General features: G+C 42.4%; 1 protein-coding gene across 1 annotated transcript in view; it reads right to left on the reverse strand.

Moving 5' to 3' along the window:
- Positions 1-20,341, reverse strand: part of Slob (Slowpoke binding protein) — a 33,426-nt gene extending 13,085 nt beyond the window's left edge. The window contains exons 1-13 of the mRNA XM_050175089.3: positions 19,945-20,341; positions 19,053-19,123; positions 18,586-18,683; positions 16,429-16,506; positions 15,008-15,201; positions 13,004-13,081; positions 12,617-12,798; positions 9,784-9,890; positions 7,475-7,575; positions 5,776-5,829; positions 3,985-4,047; positions 1,207-1,283; positions 7-78 (exon numbers count right to left, since the gene is read on the reverse strand). Of these exons, the coding sequence (XP_050031046.2) occupies positions 7-78; positions 1,207-1,283; positions 3,985-4,047; positions 5,776-5,829; positions 7,475-7,575; positions 9,784-9,890; positions 12,617-12,798; positions 13,004-13,081; positions 15,008-15,201; positions 16,429-16,506; positions 18,586-18,683; positions 19,053-19,123; positions 19,945-19,986 (1,217 nt within the window). The 5' untranslated portion in view covers positions 19,987-20,341. The remainder of the gene's footprint in view (positions 1-6; positions 79-1,206; positions 1,284-3,984; positions 4,048-5,775; positions 5,830-7,474; positions 7,576-9,783; positions 9,891-12,616; positions 12,799-13,003; positions 13,082-15,007; positions 15,202-16,428; positions 16,507-18,585; positions 18,684-19,052; positions 19,124-19,944) is intronic.
- Positions 20,342-22,801: the final 2,460 nt, after the last annotated feature.

Consider the following 22,801-nt stretch of genomic DNA (forward strand, 5'->3'; position numbering starts at 1 on the left):
GCTTACGCTTTTTCGCTGTCAGAAGACTCTCCACCATCACACGAAGACACCGATATAGATCGTGACGTCTTGAGTTTTCTGAAAAAGAAAACGACCATGTGTGAGGAGTGTGCCTGAAAGAGAGTGAATCATCAATAACCTTTTTCTCTTTTTCTCGGTTTTCGGAACATTCTAATTTGGTATAAATATCTGTTTTTATGCTTCTGATAAGCACACAAGCTTTCCTTGAGATTCATAAAAACACAAATGCTGTGGGCTGACTGTTCGTAACGCACAAAACATATGCAGGTTGGTCTAATCTCACATTTTATTAACGAAACTTCAATAAATAACAGTTGTTATAGCTGCCCAATAAATGAGCCCACTGCCTTTAAACTTGAGTAATGTTTTGTAAGTGTGGCCACTTGCCATTTATTACAGTTTACTTTCACAAATATAACATGAGCTTACCATTTACCATAATTATCAACTTGGGAAAGCACATCGCATTACATTTGAAACCAGGCTCCAGATATAATGTGTCCTTCTTTTCTCACTTTAATATAAGACAAGCTCTGCCACTATGCAATTGATACTAGCAAAAACGCCACCCTCTCGACATCCTCGGGTGAATACACCTGCTGCTCGAAGTACAGAAAAACTTGTATGTTCAGAAAAGTGATTCTGCAACTTAGATCAATATCTCTTCAAAAAATTTGCAGCAGAACTAGGGGGCAAGAATTTTCTACGTGTCATTTTCTTTTCATCGAGAAAACCTCCTCCCTTCATAAGTAAATTAATTGAAACTGTTTACACCAGTGACCACACATTTCTCAAGCCAACTAACTTTCTCAAGACCTTACAGACACGAATGTGCAATTCTTTTGCTCCTTGTTCATATGGCACACCATTGTTTATAAGGTCTTTTCAATGATGATGGTGTCAAGTTACAGTTGCATAAAACTTAGTTTTTGTTATAACAACAACAATAACAATAATTTTTTCATGTCATCAAAATGTCCCCGCATATAATGATCCCTGAAGTTCAGAAAACTCTCAGCAGCAGAGGAGCATCTTCTAGAACAGCAAGCTGTCATAGACTTTCTGTGACAGGCCATGGCATTGTGTGCAAGACGCGTGGTGTCCTTCATGGAAATTTTGTTCTTCAATAAATGTCACAGCAATTTTCAGCATGGGTTTGCAAATGCACAAAAGCTATTAACATACCCTTTATTGCGATAGAACTTTTGAACATCTCGTAGGAGGTGTTTGGCAGTTGAGCTCAGGTTGGTCCTTAGGATGGGCTGAAATGTAGTCATCGGAGAAGAGGACTTATAGTAACAACATGCAATACCGTGGGTAACACAAATCAAGGAAAATAAAGTTGGAATTTGGACTCGTATGTACATTTCACTGCGTTAATTCGAAATGCAAAGGGATGCAGATGTTTGTTTAAATTAGGGACATGAAATAAAGTGAGTGGCTGGCTGTCCTATTCAAAAGCAATCGGAAAAAATAACTTCATACATTCACAACCAGGACATTAGAGCTGCATGCGTATGACTAAATATGCAGCTCCTACTCATACTAGTGCCTGTTGGCTAACACAATGACTTTGATAGTGTCACATTGTGGCTACTTTGTTAAGCATGGCACCTGCACCAGATGTCACATCATACGGACGATGAAGGAGTGAACAGAGCCAAAACTGTTAGTTCAGACTCTAACTTTTTATTGCATTAACTTGTGATTTCAAAAACAACCTACACTCAAAGTACAATGATAGCAGCAAGCACAATTATCGAAATTAAACTTGCAGCTTACGTATGAACACTATTTATACAAGTTGCACTGAACATTCTCAAGTAATTACCGGTGCTCGCATGCATACATGTGAAAATGTGCAATGCTATTTATGTTGCACGTTTACTATGGTTAGACAAGACTGTTTTGTTTGTGAATCAGCGACAATATCCAAGAAATTTCAGATGCAGTAGGTTGCACCAAGTGATAAACTAATTGAGAATCTGCTGAAAAATATTCATCAGCAAAAGGTAATAAGATATAGGTGCGGCATTAAATATTGTCATGTTCTCACAAATTCACATCTTAGAACATCCTCTTACTAAGCCACTTTTCAGTCAGTCAATCAATCGGTCTCACATTTAATGTGTGATTGATTAATGTGTTGCTCTATGTTTGAAGTGACATGTCTCTGCAACCAGTGGGTACAGTGCACCATTAGAGCTTACGACCAAAACATAACATCTCGCATACTAGAATCTCATAGCTGCACAAATAATGTCAGGGTTCGTACAGGTTCCCGAGACAAAAATACAAGGACTTTTCCAGGACCTTCGAAAAAATTTTGTGAATACCATGGCAGTGCACACGTAAAATTTTTATATTACTACTTTTCTGAAGCCTGCCAGCTGTATGCGTCGAAGAAAAGGCCGCGCAGATCACTTGCTAACTATGTGCGTTGCAACACCATAGCCAAGACGCAAGGAAAAAAGCACCTACAACCCGGATTGGATTTGCACAACGTGGCCAGCAGCTGATGCTCATGCTGTTAAAATTTTATCTTTTTTAACAGGTCTGTTCGATTTTCTTGCACCACCTGCACCAGTTTGCGAGGTGCTACACCCTGCCATTCGCTTCAGTGGCACAGCAATGGTGCCCTCTGATCCACGCCGTTCGTTTCAAAAGGTGCAGGAAACGTGCTAGGCTGGTTAATGATTTTGCTGCACCCTCTCTGCTGTCGGTGTCGACTTGGTGCAGACTCACGTGTGCTAAGCAGCAACGTGGCAGGTGACACAGCACGCGAGCGCACGCGTCATTCAAACCCCGCTTGTGCTTCAGCAGCTGACCATACCTGTGGTTTGGGGCCTCTCAAACTTATGCACACGGCGAACATTAGTAGGACAAAACATAATGCTAGCACTTTTTCTGCACCTTGGCATTTGTTTTGAGTGTCCCATTGTGCCTGCACTGCAGAAATCGAGTTCCACAATTTCTGAAGTTGTCGTGCACCACCGTGAGCTGCTTCACATTGGTGCAGGCAAATCGAAGGGACTTAGTGGGTTGCTAGCCCAAGGGGGAGCGAAAAATAAAGGTGTAGTCGATGTAGTAGTCGCTGACTACACTCAAACCAGAGTAAAAGTCAAGCCACGAAGTCGTAAAAGCTGCATTTGCAATTTGCCCTATTTGTGTGCAAGCTCCATTCCACTCTTATCATCCACCATTCATGGCCGGCTGATCCTGCTGGTAACGTGGGTGGACAGTTGCTCTGACCACTGATGAGTCACGAAAAGTGTGAAAAAGAATAGCACAATATGCATCGCTAGGAAATCACGGACTACTTGGGTCAAAAAGAAGTGCACATGTGCGTGCAAGCGCTGACAAACTTGGGCCATGTTTTCCAACCATTGCTTCCTAAGATACTTTCACTTTCCGTATGACTAGTACCAGATTCGCTGACAGGTGGATGCATCCCTGCACTGTGATAAAATGGCGTGCTTCGCACTGTGCCAAGAATACTATACTGCTCAAAGATGCCGATGCGTCTTGCGCTAACCATGCAAAATTGAAGGAATCCCCGAAAGTGACGATCCGGGAATAAGGCATACCCTTTTTGGCCCCGTGTGAAATGAAGTCACTCATTTTCTAGAAAATCTGGTACTTCAAGGTTTTGAAAACACAATTTGCAATTTCATGGGTATTCAAAGATTTCAAAGATCTGTTCCAAACCAGTTTGAAACATCCTCACACCCACAAGATTTAGTTTAATATATGAAGTATTCCATTGTAACCATTGCAGATCAAAAGTAACTGCATTGCGAAATGTGTATAGCAAGACTTTCAAGACTGCACTATTTGCGCAGCTTCCACGGTGCTGCCTGCTAAACAGGAAAGAGAAAAGGCACTGTCTCAGTCTTCCTAGGAGTACAATAACAGTGCCTAGAAACACTGGTCGAGCATAAAAAACATTATCCCATTACTCACAGGCACAGTGTGAGATGTGAGCTCGCGCAGGTCGATATTGCGAAAAAAATCCAGCGTAGCAACCTGCAAAAGAACAGGAGTGCTTGATTCACATGCCAATACAACACCACAGTCCTCTGACAACATTTTTTTTTTCTGCTGCTCATAAAACATCTGTGGGATAGCTAACTATGCTGCCGAAAGTAGCCATGTTCCTTCTGAAAGTAGCCTTTCAGAAGGAACTAGATGTCAGCAGGAGGCGGTGAAGATGCACACCTACTGGTGCAAGTTATGTAATGTTTCAATGCTGTTGTGTTAAAGGGGGCCCTGAACCACCCCTCGGGCTTGGTGAAACAACATAGCTCGCGGGTATCCTGTGCTGCTGTGAACATCTTGGCCAAGTTTTGCTGTCGTAAGCGGTGCGTGGAGTTCGCAAGCGGATCGTGAAGTCACCTTTCTCTCAAACGCTCTAACTTCAACAGAAGGCCCTGTCCTCACTCTCTTCTGGACGCTTTATTTCTTCATTCCCTTAGACAACTGCTATTGGCCGATAGCTGATATAAAGCTGCAGTCGGCTACATGGTGTAGATACCACAACCACCGTGGGGTGCCGCCACGAGTCCACTGGTTAAGTGCACTGCGGCTTGCTGAGGACAACTGCATTTGGCTTATGTTTAGTGCATTGTAGGCACCCAAGGCGAAAGTCGTGGCATCTATGTTAACGTCCAAAATGAAATTTGAACTGCGCACTACGGTAGTATTTAGAAGGTGGAGTGTTGTGGGCACGCCCCACTGCGCTGCAGCCTTCGCAGTGCAAGGCATTGAAGAAGGAACGGGAGCACAGCAGAGAGCCATGTTTGATTACCAATAACTCTGCTTCTGCTGAACGTATTGAAGTACTTTTAGCGGCAAAGTATTTCTGAAATAGTTTAATTTAACTTCAAATGCGTTCCTCGACTTCAATAAAAAATGGTTCAGTACCCCTTTAAAAGTCAGCACAAAAAAGTTTTGCATTCAAGCTATGGCCACAAGTGGCCTAGCGTTCTTGAAATAAAAAACTGCACTATATGAAAGGTTTCAATTCAGTTACTATTTGTAGTTATCAAACATATGCATATGTGGTCCATCCTTTAACTGACACAGTTACCATAATTGAAAAGCTCTAGCAACATGGCACCAACACAGCGGTCTTTATGACTGAAGTAAAATCTACATATTTAGTTAAGGTCTAGCAGTCCTGGATTTAAATAATTGTGCCACTTGTGATCACTGACCGAACAAAATGCTGTTTTTTTCACCTTCTTTAACGCTGCTGTATAGATACCTTACGCAGCTAGTCCAAATAACCGCGCAACTAAACCTCCTCTTCTGATGGCTACTGTCCTCTAAACAATATGGTACTACCATGTTGTGGCTACTTTGGATGGCATAATGAGTCATCTCGCAGAAGTTTCGTGACCACATACAAAGTTATCAAAGGAGCCGGACAACATGAAGTTGCATCCAGATTTCATTCATGCATAGTCCTCATTAAAAAAAAAGTGTAACACATAATGGGCCGCACAAAGCCACTTATCCACTGTCTTCCACAGGAATGTTCCCATAGATGAAGCCATAACAGCCTTTTATTCCCTGACACTACAGCTGCGTACTACTCATGTTTTCACCGTTCCATGTAGCATAAGCGCCACATGACAGGATTCTTTGTCCATATATATTCCTGAGGTTAACATGATAATAAAATCTGTGAACATTACAAACTAATGTTCGTAGTTAGTAACACAGTTGTCACAGAAAAATTCAGAAACTTACCTCTTCTAGAGTTGGATAGTGGTGATTTTCATTCTCAAAGATGAACCTCAAAACCTATATGTTAAATGAGAAGACAAGGAGAATGCCACGTTAAAGTACAATCTCAGCAGATGATTCAGCATACAAGCAAAACATAGCTAAAACAATGCATTGGAGCAGATTGCATGAAGTTAGATACACATAATTTGAACTCTTTAATTGAGAAGCACAGGTAATTTATTATCAAGACCTTGACATAAGAAGCCACATTTCTTCTCTTTAACAACAGTATTAGCTCATGAAAAAGCTGTTAACAAAACTAAGGAAGGAATGTGAAAGTCGGCAAAATGGAAGAAGCTAATTGAAAACAGCTAATCTACATGTCACAGCGATGATACATGGCTGATACGAGTTGAACATGAACGAGTAATATTTTATCTATTAGACGTATCACACTGAAACACTTGATAATTTCAGCTCCATTGTGTGGCACTGATATGCACTTAAGAATCACCACCAAGTACGTTCTGGCTGCTCAATGGCTTATGCTTTAAGTTTATCGCTAAAGCATGTGCTCAGTCGTATCACACAGTGTTAAGCATACCGTCATAGATGCATTACCTGCTAGCCCTAGCGTGCTGTTATACCTACTGAGGAGCAATACAACCTATTTAACCTCTAGGCCTTTCAACGGAAGCACCACAGAGGTTGCTTCTTATTTATTTTTAATAAACATTTCTCCCTCCCTCATTTGGTATGCTGACTGCCCCTGATGCCCACTGTGATGGTTTCATTGCAGATGATGTTACAGCTGGGCAACATCACCCATGAAAAGCAAGCACGCACATTACTTCGAGATTCCCCGTCCTGTATGTTGTGCGTTATGTGTTTTGTGCTTGTTGGGTGTCTGCTGTGCGTCCTGCGTGTATCATTTCATTTATGTGCATTCACCTGGAGAAGCATGCTTGGCATGATGGCAGGCAAATCTCTCCAATTTTCGCTAAACAGCCTCTCTCACTCTTGGACTGAAGAGCATTAAAGCTAAAATGCAAACCTTGTAATGGCCAACAAAAATAGCACCAAAATGATCATCGGTATTTATGATTTCAAGCTATATAATTTATGCCTCCCTAAACTCCCTCTACAGACCATTTCAAGTTCAATAGGTATAAACTAGTAGCATGCAAATATATTAATTGCTTGAGACCGAATAGCATTAGAATAAGATACTGAATGCTTTTTGAATAATTGTTACATAATGAACAACTGTTCTCACCATTATAAAACGATTTTTACATCCTAGTACATTCACAGCGCTAGCAAGTTTCAGCCATTACACTGCACATTATGAAGCATTGTCTATTAAAAACACGAATGTGATTTGAAATATTTGAGAACTACTCGAACTATTCGTATTTATGAATATAATGACAATTTGATTTGAAGACTAAATCAAATAGGGTAATATTCAATTTGTTATACTTACGTTTCGAACATTCTCACACCTCTAGTACAGATCTGCACTGCAATCTGTTGCATACAATGGTAAATAAGAGACTTTATACACACTTGGTTCATCAGATACCTTGGCAACAGTGTTCTAATATACTCTATGAGCCAGGTTCGTCAAAAGTGAATACTAACACGGCTTTGACCGGAAACAAACTGAGCAGGTCTGAGGCCTTTAAGAAAGGTGAAATAACAGAAAGGTTGCACAAACCTGATACACTTCGGGGCAGTGTTCAACATCAGCATAGTTTTTGTCTGTAGGCTTCGTTGTGGACATTTCGTAGCCGGCAGCCATTTCAAACAGAGCATGACCTGGTTTTTGAAAGTGCACAAAAACACAGTTAAGAAAAAGCACACAATATCTTTTTTCTTTTTGCTCGCTTCTCAAAACGTGAGTGAGTTTCATATGCAAGATGCAAGACGAGGTTTCATTCATACAATGCGCAGATTTTTCTCTTGGAGGATACAGGATTTTAGTTTGCTGCAGCATATGTGTATTCAAAGGCGGTGCTTGCCTAATTTAAGTAATCTGTGCACTGTGTTCAATTCCTTTAGTTTCTTGATCTTGATGTCTGCATCACATGTCACGAGCCCTTCATACATACGACAGTTGAACCTCAACACAACGAATACAAATATAATGATTTGCCAGATATAATGGGTATTGTATACACTTGAGTAACAGCTGCCCTTGTGTAAGAGTCGCATCCACAAATTCTCAGCCCGAAATTCCAAAAAATAAAAGTGGAAAAGAACATTGAAAAAGAAAAGTGCACACTTCGATTAGAGCTAGCCCGGCCAGCCGTCTTTTTATGTGAAGCTGCCAGGAGAAAGTGTCTGACAGCGTACGGTGCTGCAGTCACGCAAAACTTCGCGGTGTACGCTGAGCAGCGCGGCAAGTGTTCAGCCGAGCACGAATTCGGCGTTGAGAAAAACTGCATACTTCGGCGGCCCATACAGAAAGAGGACCTTGTAGGAACAAACAAATTCGTTATGAAAACAATAGTGCTTGATCTTTTCGTACAGAGAGACCACAGGTATCTCATATGACCGGGAAACTAGGACCAAAATAGCCTGCCTTTGTGTAGGGGCCAAACCACCAAAATTGTGAAAAAGAAGTCTGGTCTTTGCACAAGCATACACGTAAATCTAGAATTTGGCTGGCTGTGGTTTATTTCAATGATTACTCGACTACGACAACAAAACCAAAAATGCACAATATGAAGTGGTATCAGTCATAGCAAAGAAAGCTTCTGTTGGCACATAGCTCTAAGTGTTACTAAGCAAGCCAACAGCATAACAAACTAAAACCCTTGCAAATGTGCTCCTCAGTACGTTTAAGCTATTAGACGCAAAAAAGACATTCTTTAGTCATTTGCACCGTCAATGAAAAGCACACAGAGATTGTGTTGGCCAAAAACTCGAATCACTCTGGCTTGGTTTGCTTAATTCTGTTGTACGGCCCAAGTTGCAGATCTGCCGGCGACATTCATTATTTTTTAATCACTATCGGATATAACGAACACAATTTTGCTCAAAATGCTACTTTGTTATATCGAGGTTCAGTTACACTGCAAACTAGCATAAAGGAATGTTCGCACCTACATCAGCAGCATAAGTGTACAAGAGTGAATTACCTGTCGCCCTGTGTGCTAGATAAGTCGACAAAACCTGAAGTTCCACGCTGATATCTGGCTACGTCCTAAGCCTTAAATGAGTGCTGATGCGACATTTTTGACTAGACCTCTTATTGAATTACATGGATGTTTAAGCACTTTAAACCCTATAATAGGTTACGGGCACATACAAGAGCATCCTAAATGATTTACTATGACACCTATTTCTACAAACTAGATTTAGTTTCGGTACACAGTAGGTGGGTAGGTCATGACATCACGATATGCTCGCTCGCTTCGTTCCCGCGATTGGTGTGGCTGCTGCACACAAGTGCATATGGAAGAAATGCATGCAGACCCTCTTGTTGATATTCTTTTATGAGATACACCATTGTACTTAATCTTACCAAAAAAATTTTTATTTGTAACCTCTGGAGTTTTACAAGCCAAAACCATGATCTCTTTATAAGGCACACCATAGTGGGAGACCCCACATTATGATCAGCAGGCGTTCTTTAACGTGCACCCAATGCACGACTTGGGATTTTTTGCACTCTGCCTCTATCAAGACAGGGCCACCAAGGCCGGGATTTGATCCAGTACACGGCAACGCAACACCAAAGCCAATGCGCCAATGTGGAAGGTGTCTAACATTATTGCTACACAACATCAGGAAATTTTGCTCTGCGTCATGACGTCGTTATAAAGTTGATGACATCTGGCGTGGCCTTTTGAGACTAACTTCGAATATCAAAATAATATATCATATGTTTCCCAACCTTCATACTTGCTAAGTGCTTTTCCCGTATACAAGTGAGAAGCATGACAAAATGTTTCTACGGCATCAAACATATGTGTCAGCACTTCAACATTTCAGGAGGACAGCTAGTGTCACAACGCTTACCAAAGCAGACAGCGTCGACGACCTCCTTGTCTTCGCAAATTCGCTTGCGGATGAATGCCGAGACCCTGGGCACATAACCCAGCAGGACATTCTCCAGGCCTGTGAGCCTGCAAAACCCAGAGTAAAATCTGATAAGCAGACTGCTGTGTATGTTGGCAGGAGCTGTTATAAATTGGCAAAACCAAATGACAGAGATGAAAGTGACTTGGTCCACAGCCTCCGAGATTTTGCACGTTGGGTTTTGCTCCGGTCGTCCCATTCGGCCTGCTTCCAGGCAAAAAAGTGTAATGCAGGCAGATCATGCTACGCCTTCCTCAATTCATGCCTTATGATCATGTTGAAATTCACAGACGAAAGCAAGCGCCGACACCAGCAGGTGACTCGTTCAAAGCTTTGAAACCACCTCACAAAATGATAAACATACATGTAACCCATAAAATTGGAAGTTCAATGTTTCCTGCACATGATGAAGTTTTGCACAGACATTCACTTCTATATTCCCATGCAAATGTAGTGGGAGTATGTGCACAGAAAAAAAAAATGAGCTCGAAAATAAATAGGCACCAGCACACACTTTTCCTCACGTAGACCTTTAGCCGTCATTTCCAAATCGTAAGGGATCATATCTAGCAGCACAAAACCTCGCATTCATGTTAGAAGTGTGGAATTGAACACTTACACAGAAGGAAACAAGTAGACAAACAAACACTTACCTTCTGTGTGTTTTTCAATTCCGCGCTGCTATCATGAATGCGAGATCCAGCAACCAACTAGCCCACCTCACCGCTTTAACAGCGCAACGTAATGTTTTTCTCGCCTCATCCAAGCGGCAGAAACTGTAGTGGACCGCCCAAAAGCCTCAACACACGAAAAGCCCTCAGCTACACGTGCCGCAGTACAGAAAAGGAGCCTCGCCATGCTCACCACTGAACTTACGCTGTTTCCATGAGAATGGGACGGCCAGACATAACTTGCTGGTGCACGCAATCTCGGAGGCCATGATTAGTCGTAAATATATCTGTTTGTGCACTTGTTCAGGTGACATATGGGTTTGAACACCACCATACATTTTGTGTGACCCGTTGTACATTAAGATACACATTACATCTAGTCTTTTTTAAAGTTAACTTAGGATAAACTACTTAACATATTCGTACTGGTTACGAAGTCAGATGCATGCGAAACTGTGTGGAAGTGGTTTAATTCCTGCCGTCAGCTTTCATGAAAATGGTAAAATAATTTTGATCTGGACTGATGTGTTGCTGCAAGTGATGAAAAGGACTTGTGAAGTGCATTTCGAGTACTGTAATACCCAAGTCAGACTAGCAAATTTAGTGACACTTCAAGCAAGCGTACTTCGTCTCACTGAGTGTCACTTCAGTGGTGTGGTGCTAGATGGCAAAATGAAGTGTCATTTGGAATTGACGACAATGGTGACCTCTGAAGCCATAGGAGTTGATATAATTCTCGGCATTTTGAGTTTCGGAATGTTTTTTTTTTTTAACGAAATAAAAGAACGCTTATTTACAAGAACTTTCACAATCAAAAATTAAGATACCGTAATCCCATTAACACGTCTACTTGTTTTGACCCAATACAAGCAAGGAACATGTGTCAAAATGGCAGAATCCACCAATAATGAACGTGTTAAGCTTGTTTTGGCTTGACTGAAGAGGTAGAGTTGCTTATACAATGCGAAATCACGAAGAAGCAGTGTTAGAATTAGTGCCTACTCTGCTGTGAGCATCTATTTATATTTTCTGGAAGCACTGCTATCGAGGCTACAACACTTCAGTGCAGCAAAGCGAGTTTGTCGAGCATGCTCGCTGGCAAGTGCACTCCGCAGCAACTGTCACTAGACCTTCCCGTCTGACAGCCTGCGAGTGACACTAACGTCCCAGTGCACTCGCTTGAAGTGTCACTAACTTTGCTTATCTGACTGGTGTATAAAGATGACACAAAAATCCAGGAAGTTGCATAAACATGGCAACCTATGACAAGATGTCACACATTCATCTCTGTATTTAGGCTTAGAAAAGTGGTTTTTGCCAGAAGCAACATGAGAAGACGGTTATGTACTTTTCCTGCATTCATGGAAATATCACCTTTAGTGTCTAAACAGAGTATTTAGACAAAAAAATTGGGTTTTCACATCTGTAATGTACCAGGCGGCAATAAGAACTGGCTATAAAAGCAATTACGTCTCTGAGCTGTCTTTGTGTTTGAGGAGAATATTGTAGCAGGAGGGTAAGATACACATGACCTTTCCAGCTAAACCAGCTAAACCATGTGCCGATTCATTGCTTATATTTCACACAGAGACTTGTTCTTTGAAGTGGATTCATTTCCATACCACATTTGCAAGTGTTAGCTGCCTGTATCATTCATAATAAAGCCAAAGTGCACATTATCTTTGGCAATGCCATCAAGAAATCACCACTTTTTCTGCAACAGTAGTGCCATGTGGAACACTCCTTTCACTGTAGCAGTTGCAGACAGCACCACTGTTCCACTGCAGAAAAGCTGTCATGTTTTTTTAGTGCCACTTCCAAAAAAATGATGTACACTTATGTTCTATTCTGTACAAAGCAGGCAAATAATGCCCGCAAATGTTGTATAAGTGTAAAACCGCTTTCCAAAATTTGAGCTGAAGTCAGTCAACAGTTTACCTCAAAGGTTCATGTATAGCTTGCGCTCCTACTACGCAACACTTGAGTACCTGCAATGCACCATGATCTTGTAGTGAATTATATTTATTTCACCATAGAATAATTCAAACTTCTGATAACTTGGAGAGAAAAGAAAAATTAACAGATGGAGTGGCAGCACGCACCTGGCCACACCATTCTGGAGGATGACGTTGCCCAGGTGTAGGTTGTAGAATGCCGGGAAGTCCTTCTCGTGTAGAAAAAGCAGGCCCTCAACAATCTGCTTGGCCAGACGCTGCACCTGGTCCTGTGGGAGGCCCGTCCCTTGCGGACGATACTTCTCCTGCCAGTCCTCGTTGTACTTGCTCTGCGCGTGGGCAGGAAGCAGCACTGGTCGGGTCGAGGTGCACGGTCCGCAACATAGGTGGCGCTGCCCCTTCTAATGCGACTAGATCCCTTTGCATCATGCAATGCTCAAAGCTCTGCATAACTAGCTACACTAGCTAACACTTTCCTCAACTGTTTCTTCATAACTCCTTCCGACACTTAAGAACAAGCAAAACTGCACTCACATGGTATATGAGATCTTTGAGTGACCCAACATCATTCAGTGGAGACACGACCACCACGTGTGGGCGTTCAGCCAAGACCTGCAAGTTAGAAGTCTTCAAAGTCATGTTAAGATATACATGACTAATACGTGCTGCCGGGCTAGTTGATCGCTGATTTAAGCTTAAGAATAGCGCCGTTAAAACATGGATGACAAGAAATGGGCAGGCACTAACTTCCAACTGAATTTATTACAGGAAACTTGCATCATTGTAAACTTCGGAAGCATGCACACACAAAAACAGCAAACAATCAAACTTACCGTACAGACCCATGTAAGGGCCGCACCCCCAACTTGGCAGCCCGAAATTTGGAGAAAAAAAACATTTCCAGCCCAGAAGCAACCGCGTTTGATGCCCCGATGCCGTGAGCATGCATCGACAAATTTTTGCACGCTGCATACTTCCGCGCACCGCCACTAGATGGCAAGAGCTGCGCATTGACCTCTGATGCAATGGCACATCCAGGTATCCGAGGTGTGCAGAAGCCAAGACTTCGCCAGCACCATTTTGACCAAAAGGTTCGGTCCCATGTACGGGCCGCACCACATCAAAATTGGAGAAAAAAAGCACAGCTTTTACACGAGTCTATACGGTAGATGTGGCTGTCCAAATAACGATATGAAAACCGAAGCTTGTGTGGCTGCTGCTTTTATGTGTCTGCATGTGCATGTATCCGTAATTTACTTTGGCATCCTGTAATTTCCTGTAATAAATTGCGCTCGAAATCAGAACCTGTCCTGTCCGCCTCTTCCGTAACTTTATTGTGCAATTCTTAAGCTTGAAATTGACATATCCATGTAGCATCATGCACTGTCTTGGCAAAATAATTCTAGAAAGAATTCAGGCTCACAATTACAATTTCTGGTTTCACCACGCAACCGCAATGTGTGTTGCAGTGCAGCCCAGCAAGGGCGCAGGGATTGCATTACCAATACATGACTTTCACTGATACTTTTACTCTTTACACAATGTAACATCAGGCACCATGAATCAATGTAGCAATAGGCATTCGCCTACACTTATGGGGCCAATTCTAGTAATGCCTCAGGCACATGGCATGGGACTGAAGACCTCTCAAGGCACACATTGCAGCTTTTGACCTCGGCCTCAACTTTTATCTGTGAATGAAAAACAAGATCTTATGGATTATATAATGTGCTCAACAAATGTGTTACATAAAAATGACACTGACAGGAAATGAATGCCCTAGGCCACAAGTTTCTTGCGTGCAGCAAGGATGATTCCCAAAAGTGATATGCACAAAATGAAGCCCCCGGCCAAGCACAAGGCAGATACTGAATTTTACTGCATATTATTTGCATCTAAAATTCAAGAAGCACTAGTAGAAAGTGGGGATGCAAACCATATGTAAGTTCATCTTCCAGTGCAGCTTCACATCAATACGGGAAGCATTGCCATGAAGCAGCAGTGCTCTTTAGCAGAGAGCGGTAATGAGAGCTGTGATGACTGGCCATATATAAAGAACAAGATTCTTTAAGGCTTTGCTTTGTAATGAAAATAGATCAGGATTATTTCAGAATCACTGAATGTGGTTAGCTGCTGGGTTATCTGCATTTCTTGTTCTTTTTTTTATTTCTTGTTTTTAGACACTTGTAGCTGTAAGTGTGCATAAATAATGTGCAATACCAGGCTCTACATAAAAAAAAGAGAACAGTACTCCCGAGACACTCTTGACAGATTACATGTGGCTAGGTAATTGTTAGAATTAAATGATATGGTTTCACGTCTGAAAGACACAATCTGGCCATGAGAGATGCCACAGTGGCTCCAGCTGAATTCTGACGAATTGGATTCTTTAACGTTCGCTCAAACCTTGGTACAGCAGCATTTTTCTCGCAACCTTAAGCTCAACAGCAGAAAACTGCCACCATGGCCTTTGACCCATCATTGAATATTCAAACAGAAAGCAATCACAGTTCTTGCCGAAGCATGTGGACAAAGTACCTTGATGTCGATGTCGAGCACTGGGTGGACGTAAGGGTGCTGGAGGTCGAGGAAGATCTCCTGAAGACCTGGTCGGACCTGACAGGGCGAGTGGCGTAGTGGGCACGCATCTGGAAGCGCTGTCACCGTCAGCAGGCGCTCGGTGCGTGTCGCACTGTCGCGCACCACAAACCAGTGACGGTCCATGCGGCTGCCTGCGGTCCACAAGCATCACCACTTCCTTTACGACAGCCCTATGTGGCCTTTCAAGTATGCTGCTCATGTGCTGCAGATGCTCGATGATATGCACTGTCTCGCATGACCCATGCTCATCCGTTTGGAGTAGATAAGACAGACAGATACAAGAAAGCGGGAAGGTTAACTAAGACAAACTACAGATGGCTACCCTGCACTGGTTGAGACGGAAAGAGGGAGATAACGAGAAGGAGATAGCACAGAGTTCAGGCATGCTGGAAGTTAAATGAACTAGTGTTCTCTTGGGCAGAACAGACCCGTTCTGTACTGCCTCATAGACAACCACGCACTCCAATCGGTTCACGTTAGAAACCATAGCAGTGCTCTTGTGGCTTTACTCTGCCGCATTGTGCAAGGCCCAACATCCCACCCTCCTAGATAGATGTGCCATGCTCAAAGTGTATGCACAAGTTTTGGTAGCATGCATCCCAACATAGCATGCATCCTCTCGGCCATACTGCTCCCTCACATGTAAAATGCAGTGGCAATTACTACACTCTGACTTTGACTCCTCCACAAAACCTTTCTTAAACACCGGGAAATGGCATTAACAAAACTTTAACTTTCCATGATTTAATTTTCCATTCATTCAAATGTTTCCAAACTCTTCCCAATCGTCGTCTCTGTCACTCCAATGCCTTACATTTTCAGCACAATACAGACATTACACTGGCTAACCCCTCCCTGTCTTTCCTCCCCTTTTGTCTCTCTTTCTTTTCAGCATACTACATCTCTTACTTCTTCCTCAGATAGGTACCAAAATCTTTAAATGTCACACTTTCCTTGTCCTCGGCTGGGTTTGTTCTGGTTGCAATTACAGCTTCGTTGTGAAAGATGAATCTGCAGATATGATTCACTGCTTAAGCAAATTCAACTTTTATTTCTCCTTGACTGGCCGCTTGTAAATCACCTAAGTCATCCCGTATACAAAAAATCAGGTGAATGCAAGTCAAAGTGGTAAGGAAAATATTTTCAGTGATTAAGACTGCAGCTGTCATTCTGAATGTACTGCAGTTTGTGCAGAACACATATTGTTCTGTTCTTAAATATTTTTTTCATGGGAGAGTGGACATGCAAACTTAGCACCCATTCTTTGGTACACTTCGACTGAACAGGATGGCACACAAGGAACCGAAAAAGTAGTAGCTCGCCACGAGAGCTGAACTTCTCATATGTGCCCAACTCACCTATATTGCAGAGCTGGTACCGCAGGAAGTACCTTGTCGAGCCCCGAAGGTAGTACTGGCAATTGATCAAGGCCTCATCTGGGAAATCAGAATACATAAGCTTAATAACAAGAAATACGGCCCATACTTAAAGGACAACACCAGCATTTTTGTTTTTACCATGTTATAATAAGAGGTTTTTCAAATTGCATAGATCCTCCTGTCACATGTGGGGAAAGTAGATTCAGGTAGAAACTTCGAAATAGTTTCAATAATCAAGAAAACAAAATATCAATACTGATAGTAAAGTGAGTAGCTTGGAGAGCTACTTTGTGTGGTAATGTTTACATTTGCCCTAGGCGAATGCAAAGAGCATTGGCAAAGTGTCCTCCTTCAAGCACCTACTATAGCCTGGTTTTGTGAGCCTAGCCTGAAAGCTTCTATCAAGACCCATTACAAGAAACTCAGGAAAGCCAACGAAGCCATTCATTATCATGTGCTATTCCATTAAGGGGTGTGTGTGCTTTAGAGATAACTATGAACTGACATTATATGTACAGTTTTTATATGTACAGGCTTTTTGTGTTAATTTATTCTTTGACTAAACAGAAAAGAGGGGCATTTAGTTGCGCTACTTCACAGGCACCCTCTCTTTTGTCACCACCATCCGCTGGCGAAGAGGTAAATGTCAGCAAGCACAGGGTGGTCAGCAAAAAAACCATAGATTTACAGGCACAAGTCAGGAGCATCTGTGAAAACCTTTAAGTTTATTTTCAGCGAAACTACATAGCTTTCAGTCATAGCATTTGACACACACAATCAGAGTGCCAAAGAGAACATGCAGTAGAAGTTTTGTTGAGATCTGTCTACAGAGAAAAAGTGCTGGAGTTGCCGGTCAAAAACCTACCCATTAGCATTTAAGTGCGGACTACAGCTCAGGAAAGATATAAAGGCGTATTGATATAAAGGTGTATTGAGCACTTTCTGCTTGCTCAGTATAACTGATGAAAGGTAAAAGTAAATATTGCTTGAAAACTGTGTTCTGTCTATGTTTGGCCTATACTGCACAGTTACACACAAAACTTTATGGAACATGAGATTTTCTAAAGAAACGAATAACCATAACCCTGGGCATGCAGCCCCTAATTTGAAGTCTCAATTTGCAGTAGCTTTTGCAATCTACGCAGTTATCTGCTAAATTAGATGCACCCAACTTTAACAGAGTGACAGTTTCCATTTGTTGTGGAAACCGTATCCAGCAAACTCTTATGGCCAACTGTACATTATGCAAAGGGAAAGGCAGAAAGAGGTCATATTGAGACACAGCTTTACTGTCACCAACTCATACATTATTTAACATTACTACATTGCTAAATGTTACAATGCAGAACAGCTTTGCTTTGAACAGAATGCATTGCTCAAACGAAAATTTTATGAACCAGCTAAACATATTTTTAGTGACACTCCTGGCTAAACAGAGGCATGCATGGAATAAAGCTTTATCCATTCATTCTCAGATAAAATCCGCTTTTTTCTGCTGATTCCATTAGGTCTTGACAGGACACTTTGGCATAAGGCAGTTAAACCTCCTGGTCATGGTTGGTCCATGTAAGATACCTTCAGCTTTCAATTGTTGACCTCATATTACAAAATTTCACATCATCCTAATACAAACTTTCAAATTCAGACAGTTACTTTCTCAATTGCATGTTCCAAGTGCGCAGTAGAACAGTGTTTGGTCATGTGAAAGCTATAACAAATTTTGAAAGTGAAGTTGGGCCAGTGAGTGAGTCAAAATATGAACCTCTGTTCACAATAATTGGACAAGGTTAAGTAAAGAACCTGAAACACTCAAACAACAAACAACATTTCTGCTCGGTCAGCAAATTAAATCACATTCTGTCGCGAGAATCTCTGCTTAGAAGTTAGGTCAAATTATTTTTCTGAAAGTTGACGGAGAAGAGGAATCCCCACTGCATCTGTGACAAATGTTGTCATAATGGCAACGACTAAGTTTCCGTGCAAAGTACCCAATATCAATAACACTGATTGTCGCCATGATATGTGTTACTACTAAGACAAGTAAGCAGTCAGCTACATGCTGCTAACTAAATGATCTTACTTTCACTGCAGCATTACAGTTACTACCACGTGCGGTGATTTACGATGAACACTTACTGCGATCGATATCACCACGTAGTTTCCGGCTTAGTTCAAGCCGATCCAAGATGAAGCTGCTTTCGTTGTCGAGTGCCAGGTACTCGTGTCGAGGATATCTGCATACCAATGCAACACATTTCCAAGAGTGTGGTCAATAATTGCTCAGTTAATTTACCTTGATATGAACGCAGGACCCCTGCCAACGGAGTGCATATGGTGTGCTGGGGAACATTACACAAATGTTCCCAAAGAGCTGATCATTAACCTGCTCAGCCAATTTTGCTGCACTTTAACTGGTATAAGCATGGAAATCTTGTCAACGGAGACTGCAGTATACTGCAGAACGATTACGTGATTGAACCCGGAGTGTTGGTCATTGATCTGCTTAGCTGATTTTCTCTACATTGACTAAACATGAAAATCCTGATCATGAATGCAGACTGCAGCATGCCTACAACAGAGCAATTATGCGAATGTTCACGTACCTGCACCGAAGTATTGCCCAAATCGCTATGGCAGCTAGTGCCATTACGGCAAATATCGCTAGAAGAATGACCTGCGTCAGATAGAGAAGAAAAAACGGGGGGGGGGGTTGCATATTTCATACTTGTGAAGTTCACCAGATGCATCAACGAGAGGTTTAAGTGAAGCAACTTATCATATTGGTTAACAAAATTTGTTGCGGGGATTGTTGCTTCACGCTAATAAATGAATACTGGTAAGCGCGGTTTCAAAGACGACACACGGGAAACGGTGTCTTCTTTGTGTGTCTTATGTGTCGGTGTCTTCTCTTGCCCTGTGCTGAAACTGCGCTTACCAGCGTTCATTTATTATACCATATTGGATCTGAGATACTACTAGATATGTAGATTCGTTTCGTAGTCACGCACGTTCAGGTAGCGGGCGGATTCGAATTGCGTGCAACAGGTTCCGCAACAGGATCGAGCGAGACATAACGCGTTCTCGAGAATTCAGTTAACCAGCCTGCTTTTCAGCACACTAGATAGCCAACACGGGCACGTTCTGTTGCACACAACTATCTTCCGCGAGAGGAGTTGTTTTACCAAGCGCAGCTAGCAGTAACACTGTGCAACCATCCCGCGAGCTGCCCTCGTAAGCCGGTGCGCGTGGCCACCGCGGCCACACTTTGATATTTCGACTCCGCGAAGCGAGTGTGGCAATCTCTTGTCGGACGAACAGTTTGCAGAAAGACGTCTGCTAAGTCAGCAAACTTTCTTTTCTTTTAGCTTTGCGACTAAACTGTCGGACGCTTAAACTCTTGAACTCGAAGATGATTAGTGATATGGGTGCGTGCATCAAGCGCGCTGATGCCCGTAGTTGGGTGCAGTTCAATGCCACCACAGTCGCTCAGCTTACCCAATAGTACTCCCTGGCGAAGTCGTCCCACTTAAACGTCATGCTGAAAACTTATCGCTGGGCTAAAATGCCGCCGAAGACAGCCCCCACAGCGACGGAAGCCAAGCAAAACGAAACTCAAAAGGCGGATGTTGGAGAAACGGAGGAGGGGTTGTTGCACTAGCCGTCCTCCATAACTATCGGACGCCGAAGCGAGGCAATTTGAATTCTACACAAGAGGAAATGCATCTAGAGGCTGTTGGGCGAGTCATCTTTTCCTACAACTTAGAAATTTAAGAGAAAAGCGCCTCATCGCGCAGGCACCGCTCACGGGCCCACACTTGTTTTCAAAGCGGCGTCTTGGTATCCATGACGTCGGATTTGGCCCCCTCGTGAGCACTACGTAAACCAACTTCGAAACATTTTATTTCTCTCAATAAATAAATAAAGAAAATAAAACGTAAGAGGTCAAGACAATAAAAGCATTTGCCTACAGCCAAGCATAATTGTGCTGAATCAAGATTATCAGTACGTTAATATAGCTGTTAAAACTTATTAAGCTTTCAGTTTCGGTTTTGTTTTTAGTTTCCCACATGGTAGCTGTCTTTAATCAACCAAAATTCTGGAATCCCTTGAAGGTTAATTAGCGCGACACTAATGATACAAGGACGTCATATATGCGATGGCACAGGACGACTACCGCAATGTGACAAAGCTATAATCTGTCCAGCTATTTTAATTTGTTAAGTACGAACAAATACCAACTCGCCTGACTTTCGGTCCCGTTTATCTCAATGATTATTATGGGAAGTACTGCAGCAACCTACCTCAATGAGAAAAAAAAAGCCAGCTATATAAGTTTACTGACACGAGCGCATAGTGTATTCTGCACACGCTGTACTGCGTTCGCCCCTTAATCAATATACCGGCCGCACGAACCACTTTACCCGTGGTCGAATTTAACCACGAATAAAAAATTCCCAGTAAGGCGCACTTCAAAAGTCACAGTATGGTGTTACATATTATATAATCAAGCGCTTTATGATAACAGAAGACTATGCGCTAATTTGTTTTCGCTCGATCAAGATTAAATTTTCAGAACTGCGCTAAAAAAGAAAAGAAAAAGAAAGAGAGACCCGCTTGGCATCGTTATTTGTCTGGGTCCTCTCGGGCTTTCAATCGGTGACAGCTCAGTTAGTTCACGTCTCTGCAACAGCTTGCTTCTCCAACAGTGGTCAAGGTGCACGCGTCACCGGCAGCCATTCTTTCTTTCTTTTCTTTCTTTCTTTTCTTTTTTTTTTTTTTTTTTTTTGAGGGGGGATGCGGGAGGACAAGTCAGGCGAGATAAGAAGCCGAGGGTTAAACTGAACGATGAGTAGCAAAATATGCGAGCCGTTTATCTTCGTCATTAGGTGGCTTCCTTCGCGGCAACTTACTGTGCCTATGAAACTTTGTTCGTGGCGCGCTTGTAAGTTGGCTTCTCCGCTGCAACAGTCCACGTGTGGAGAAGCACGCTTCTGGGTTGTAACAGAAATAAGAGCGCCACGAATGCATACGTCTCTTCGAAATAACTACCGGCTAATTCGCACTGAAACTTCCCACAGAAGCAATATTTTTTGGTGAGTACAGTTTATTGACAAGGGTGCATACATTAATTGCCTGTTCCGTTCGCAACAAATTTAAATTGCGCGTTGTCTGTGGCGACGCCACTACAAAAAATATTGATTTCGCTGCAATATTTGAAGTATTGCGCCGTATGTCACCCCGACGGTTAAACATTGCTCTCGCCATGTGTATCCTTAATGTCCTCTGCATTCAAAGAGCGTGGATCGTGCTCGCAATGGCACCCAGCGGCCTCAGCCAACGCCACATAGCTGGCGTTGCCTCAGTACGATGCACCAAGCAATGCTTCGGCATTGTGTGCACGAGAAGCGGTGTAGGCACGCTGTATAGAATAAAGAAGTTCAGTGGCAATTTCGCAGTAAATGCGAGAGAAATGCGTTAGCATTAGGTGGCACCTCTTCGAGGTCCCGGATCCATGATTTTCATCTGGATCCACACACACACACACACACGTATGTATGTATGTATGTATGTATGTATGTATGTATGTATGTATGTATGTATGTATGTATGTATGTATGTATGTATGTATGTATGTATGTATGTATGTATGTATGTATGTATGTATGTATGTATGTATGTATGAAAGAGGAGAAAGGAAACAGGAGGTCTCGGTTTTTGTTAATCACTACCATATAAAGACAGCAGGCAATGAATGAAGCCAAGGAAAGCGCAGGGGCAATTAGCTGTGGCTGAAATTGAAATGTAAAAAAAAATGAAAGTGGACGAAAACATAACTTGTCGCCGGTGGGGACCGAACTTTCGCGTAATGCGGAGGTTGCGTGTTCGGTCGAGCTCCGGTGACACCTTATCTTTTCGTCCACTTTCATTTACTTGTAAATTTTGTTCATTATTTTCTAAATTTGGATTTCAACCACACCTAATTATCCCTATGATTTCCTTGGCTACATTGCTTGCTTTATATATATATATATATATATATATATGTGTGTGTGTGTGTGTGTGTGTGTGTGTGTGTGTGTGTGTGTGTATGTGTATGTGCTCGTGACCCACGTGACCGGCTTCCCGCATTTCACACACATACACTTTTCTGCACTTTGACGCTCCTGATGCTAACGCATTGAAAAGAAACGGTGGACCAAATGATTTAATCACTTGACGTTGAAAACACAAAAAGTGCGAACAGAGAACCGCCTATAAAGAGCATGCACCTGAGTAACACGTACCCTACCATGTAGTCGGCTCCCTTGTATGAAAGTACCCCGCTCTGTTGAGAGCGTTGTCAACCCACTCC

The sequence above is a fragment of the Dermacentor andersoni genome, chromosome 9 (genome assembly GCF_023375885.2).
Source record: "Dermacentor andersoni chromosome 9, qqDerAnde1_hic_scaffold, whole genome shotgun sequence".
Lineage (NCBI taxonomy): Eukaryota > Metazoa > Arthropoda > Arachnida > Ixodida > Ixodidae > Dermacentor > Dermacentor andersoni.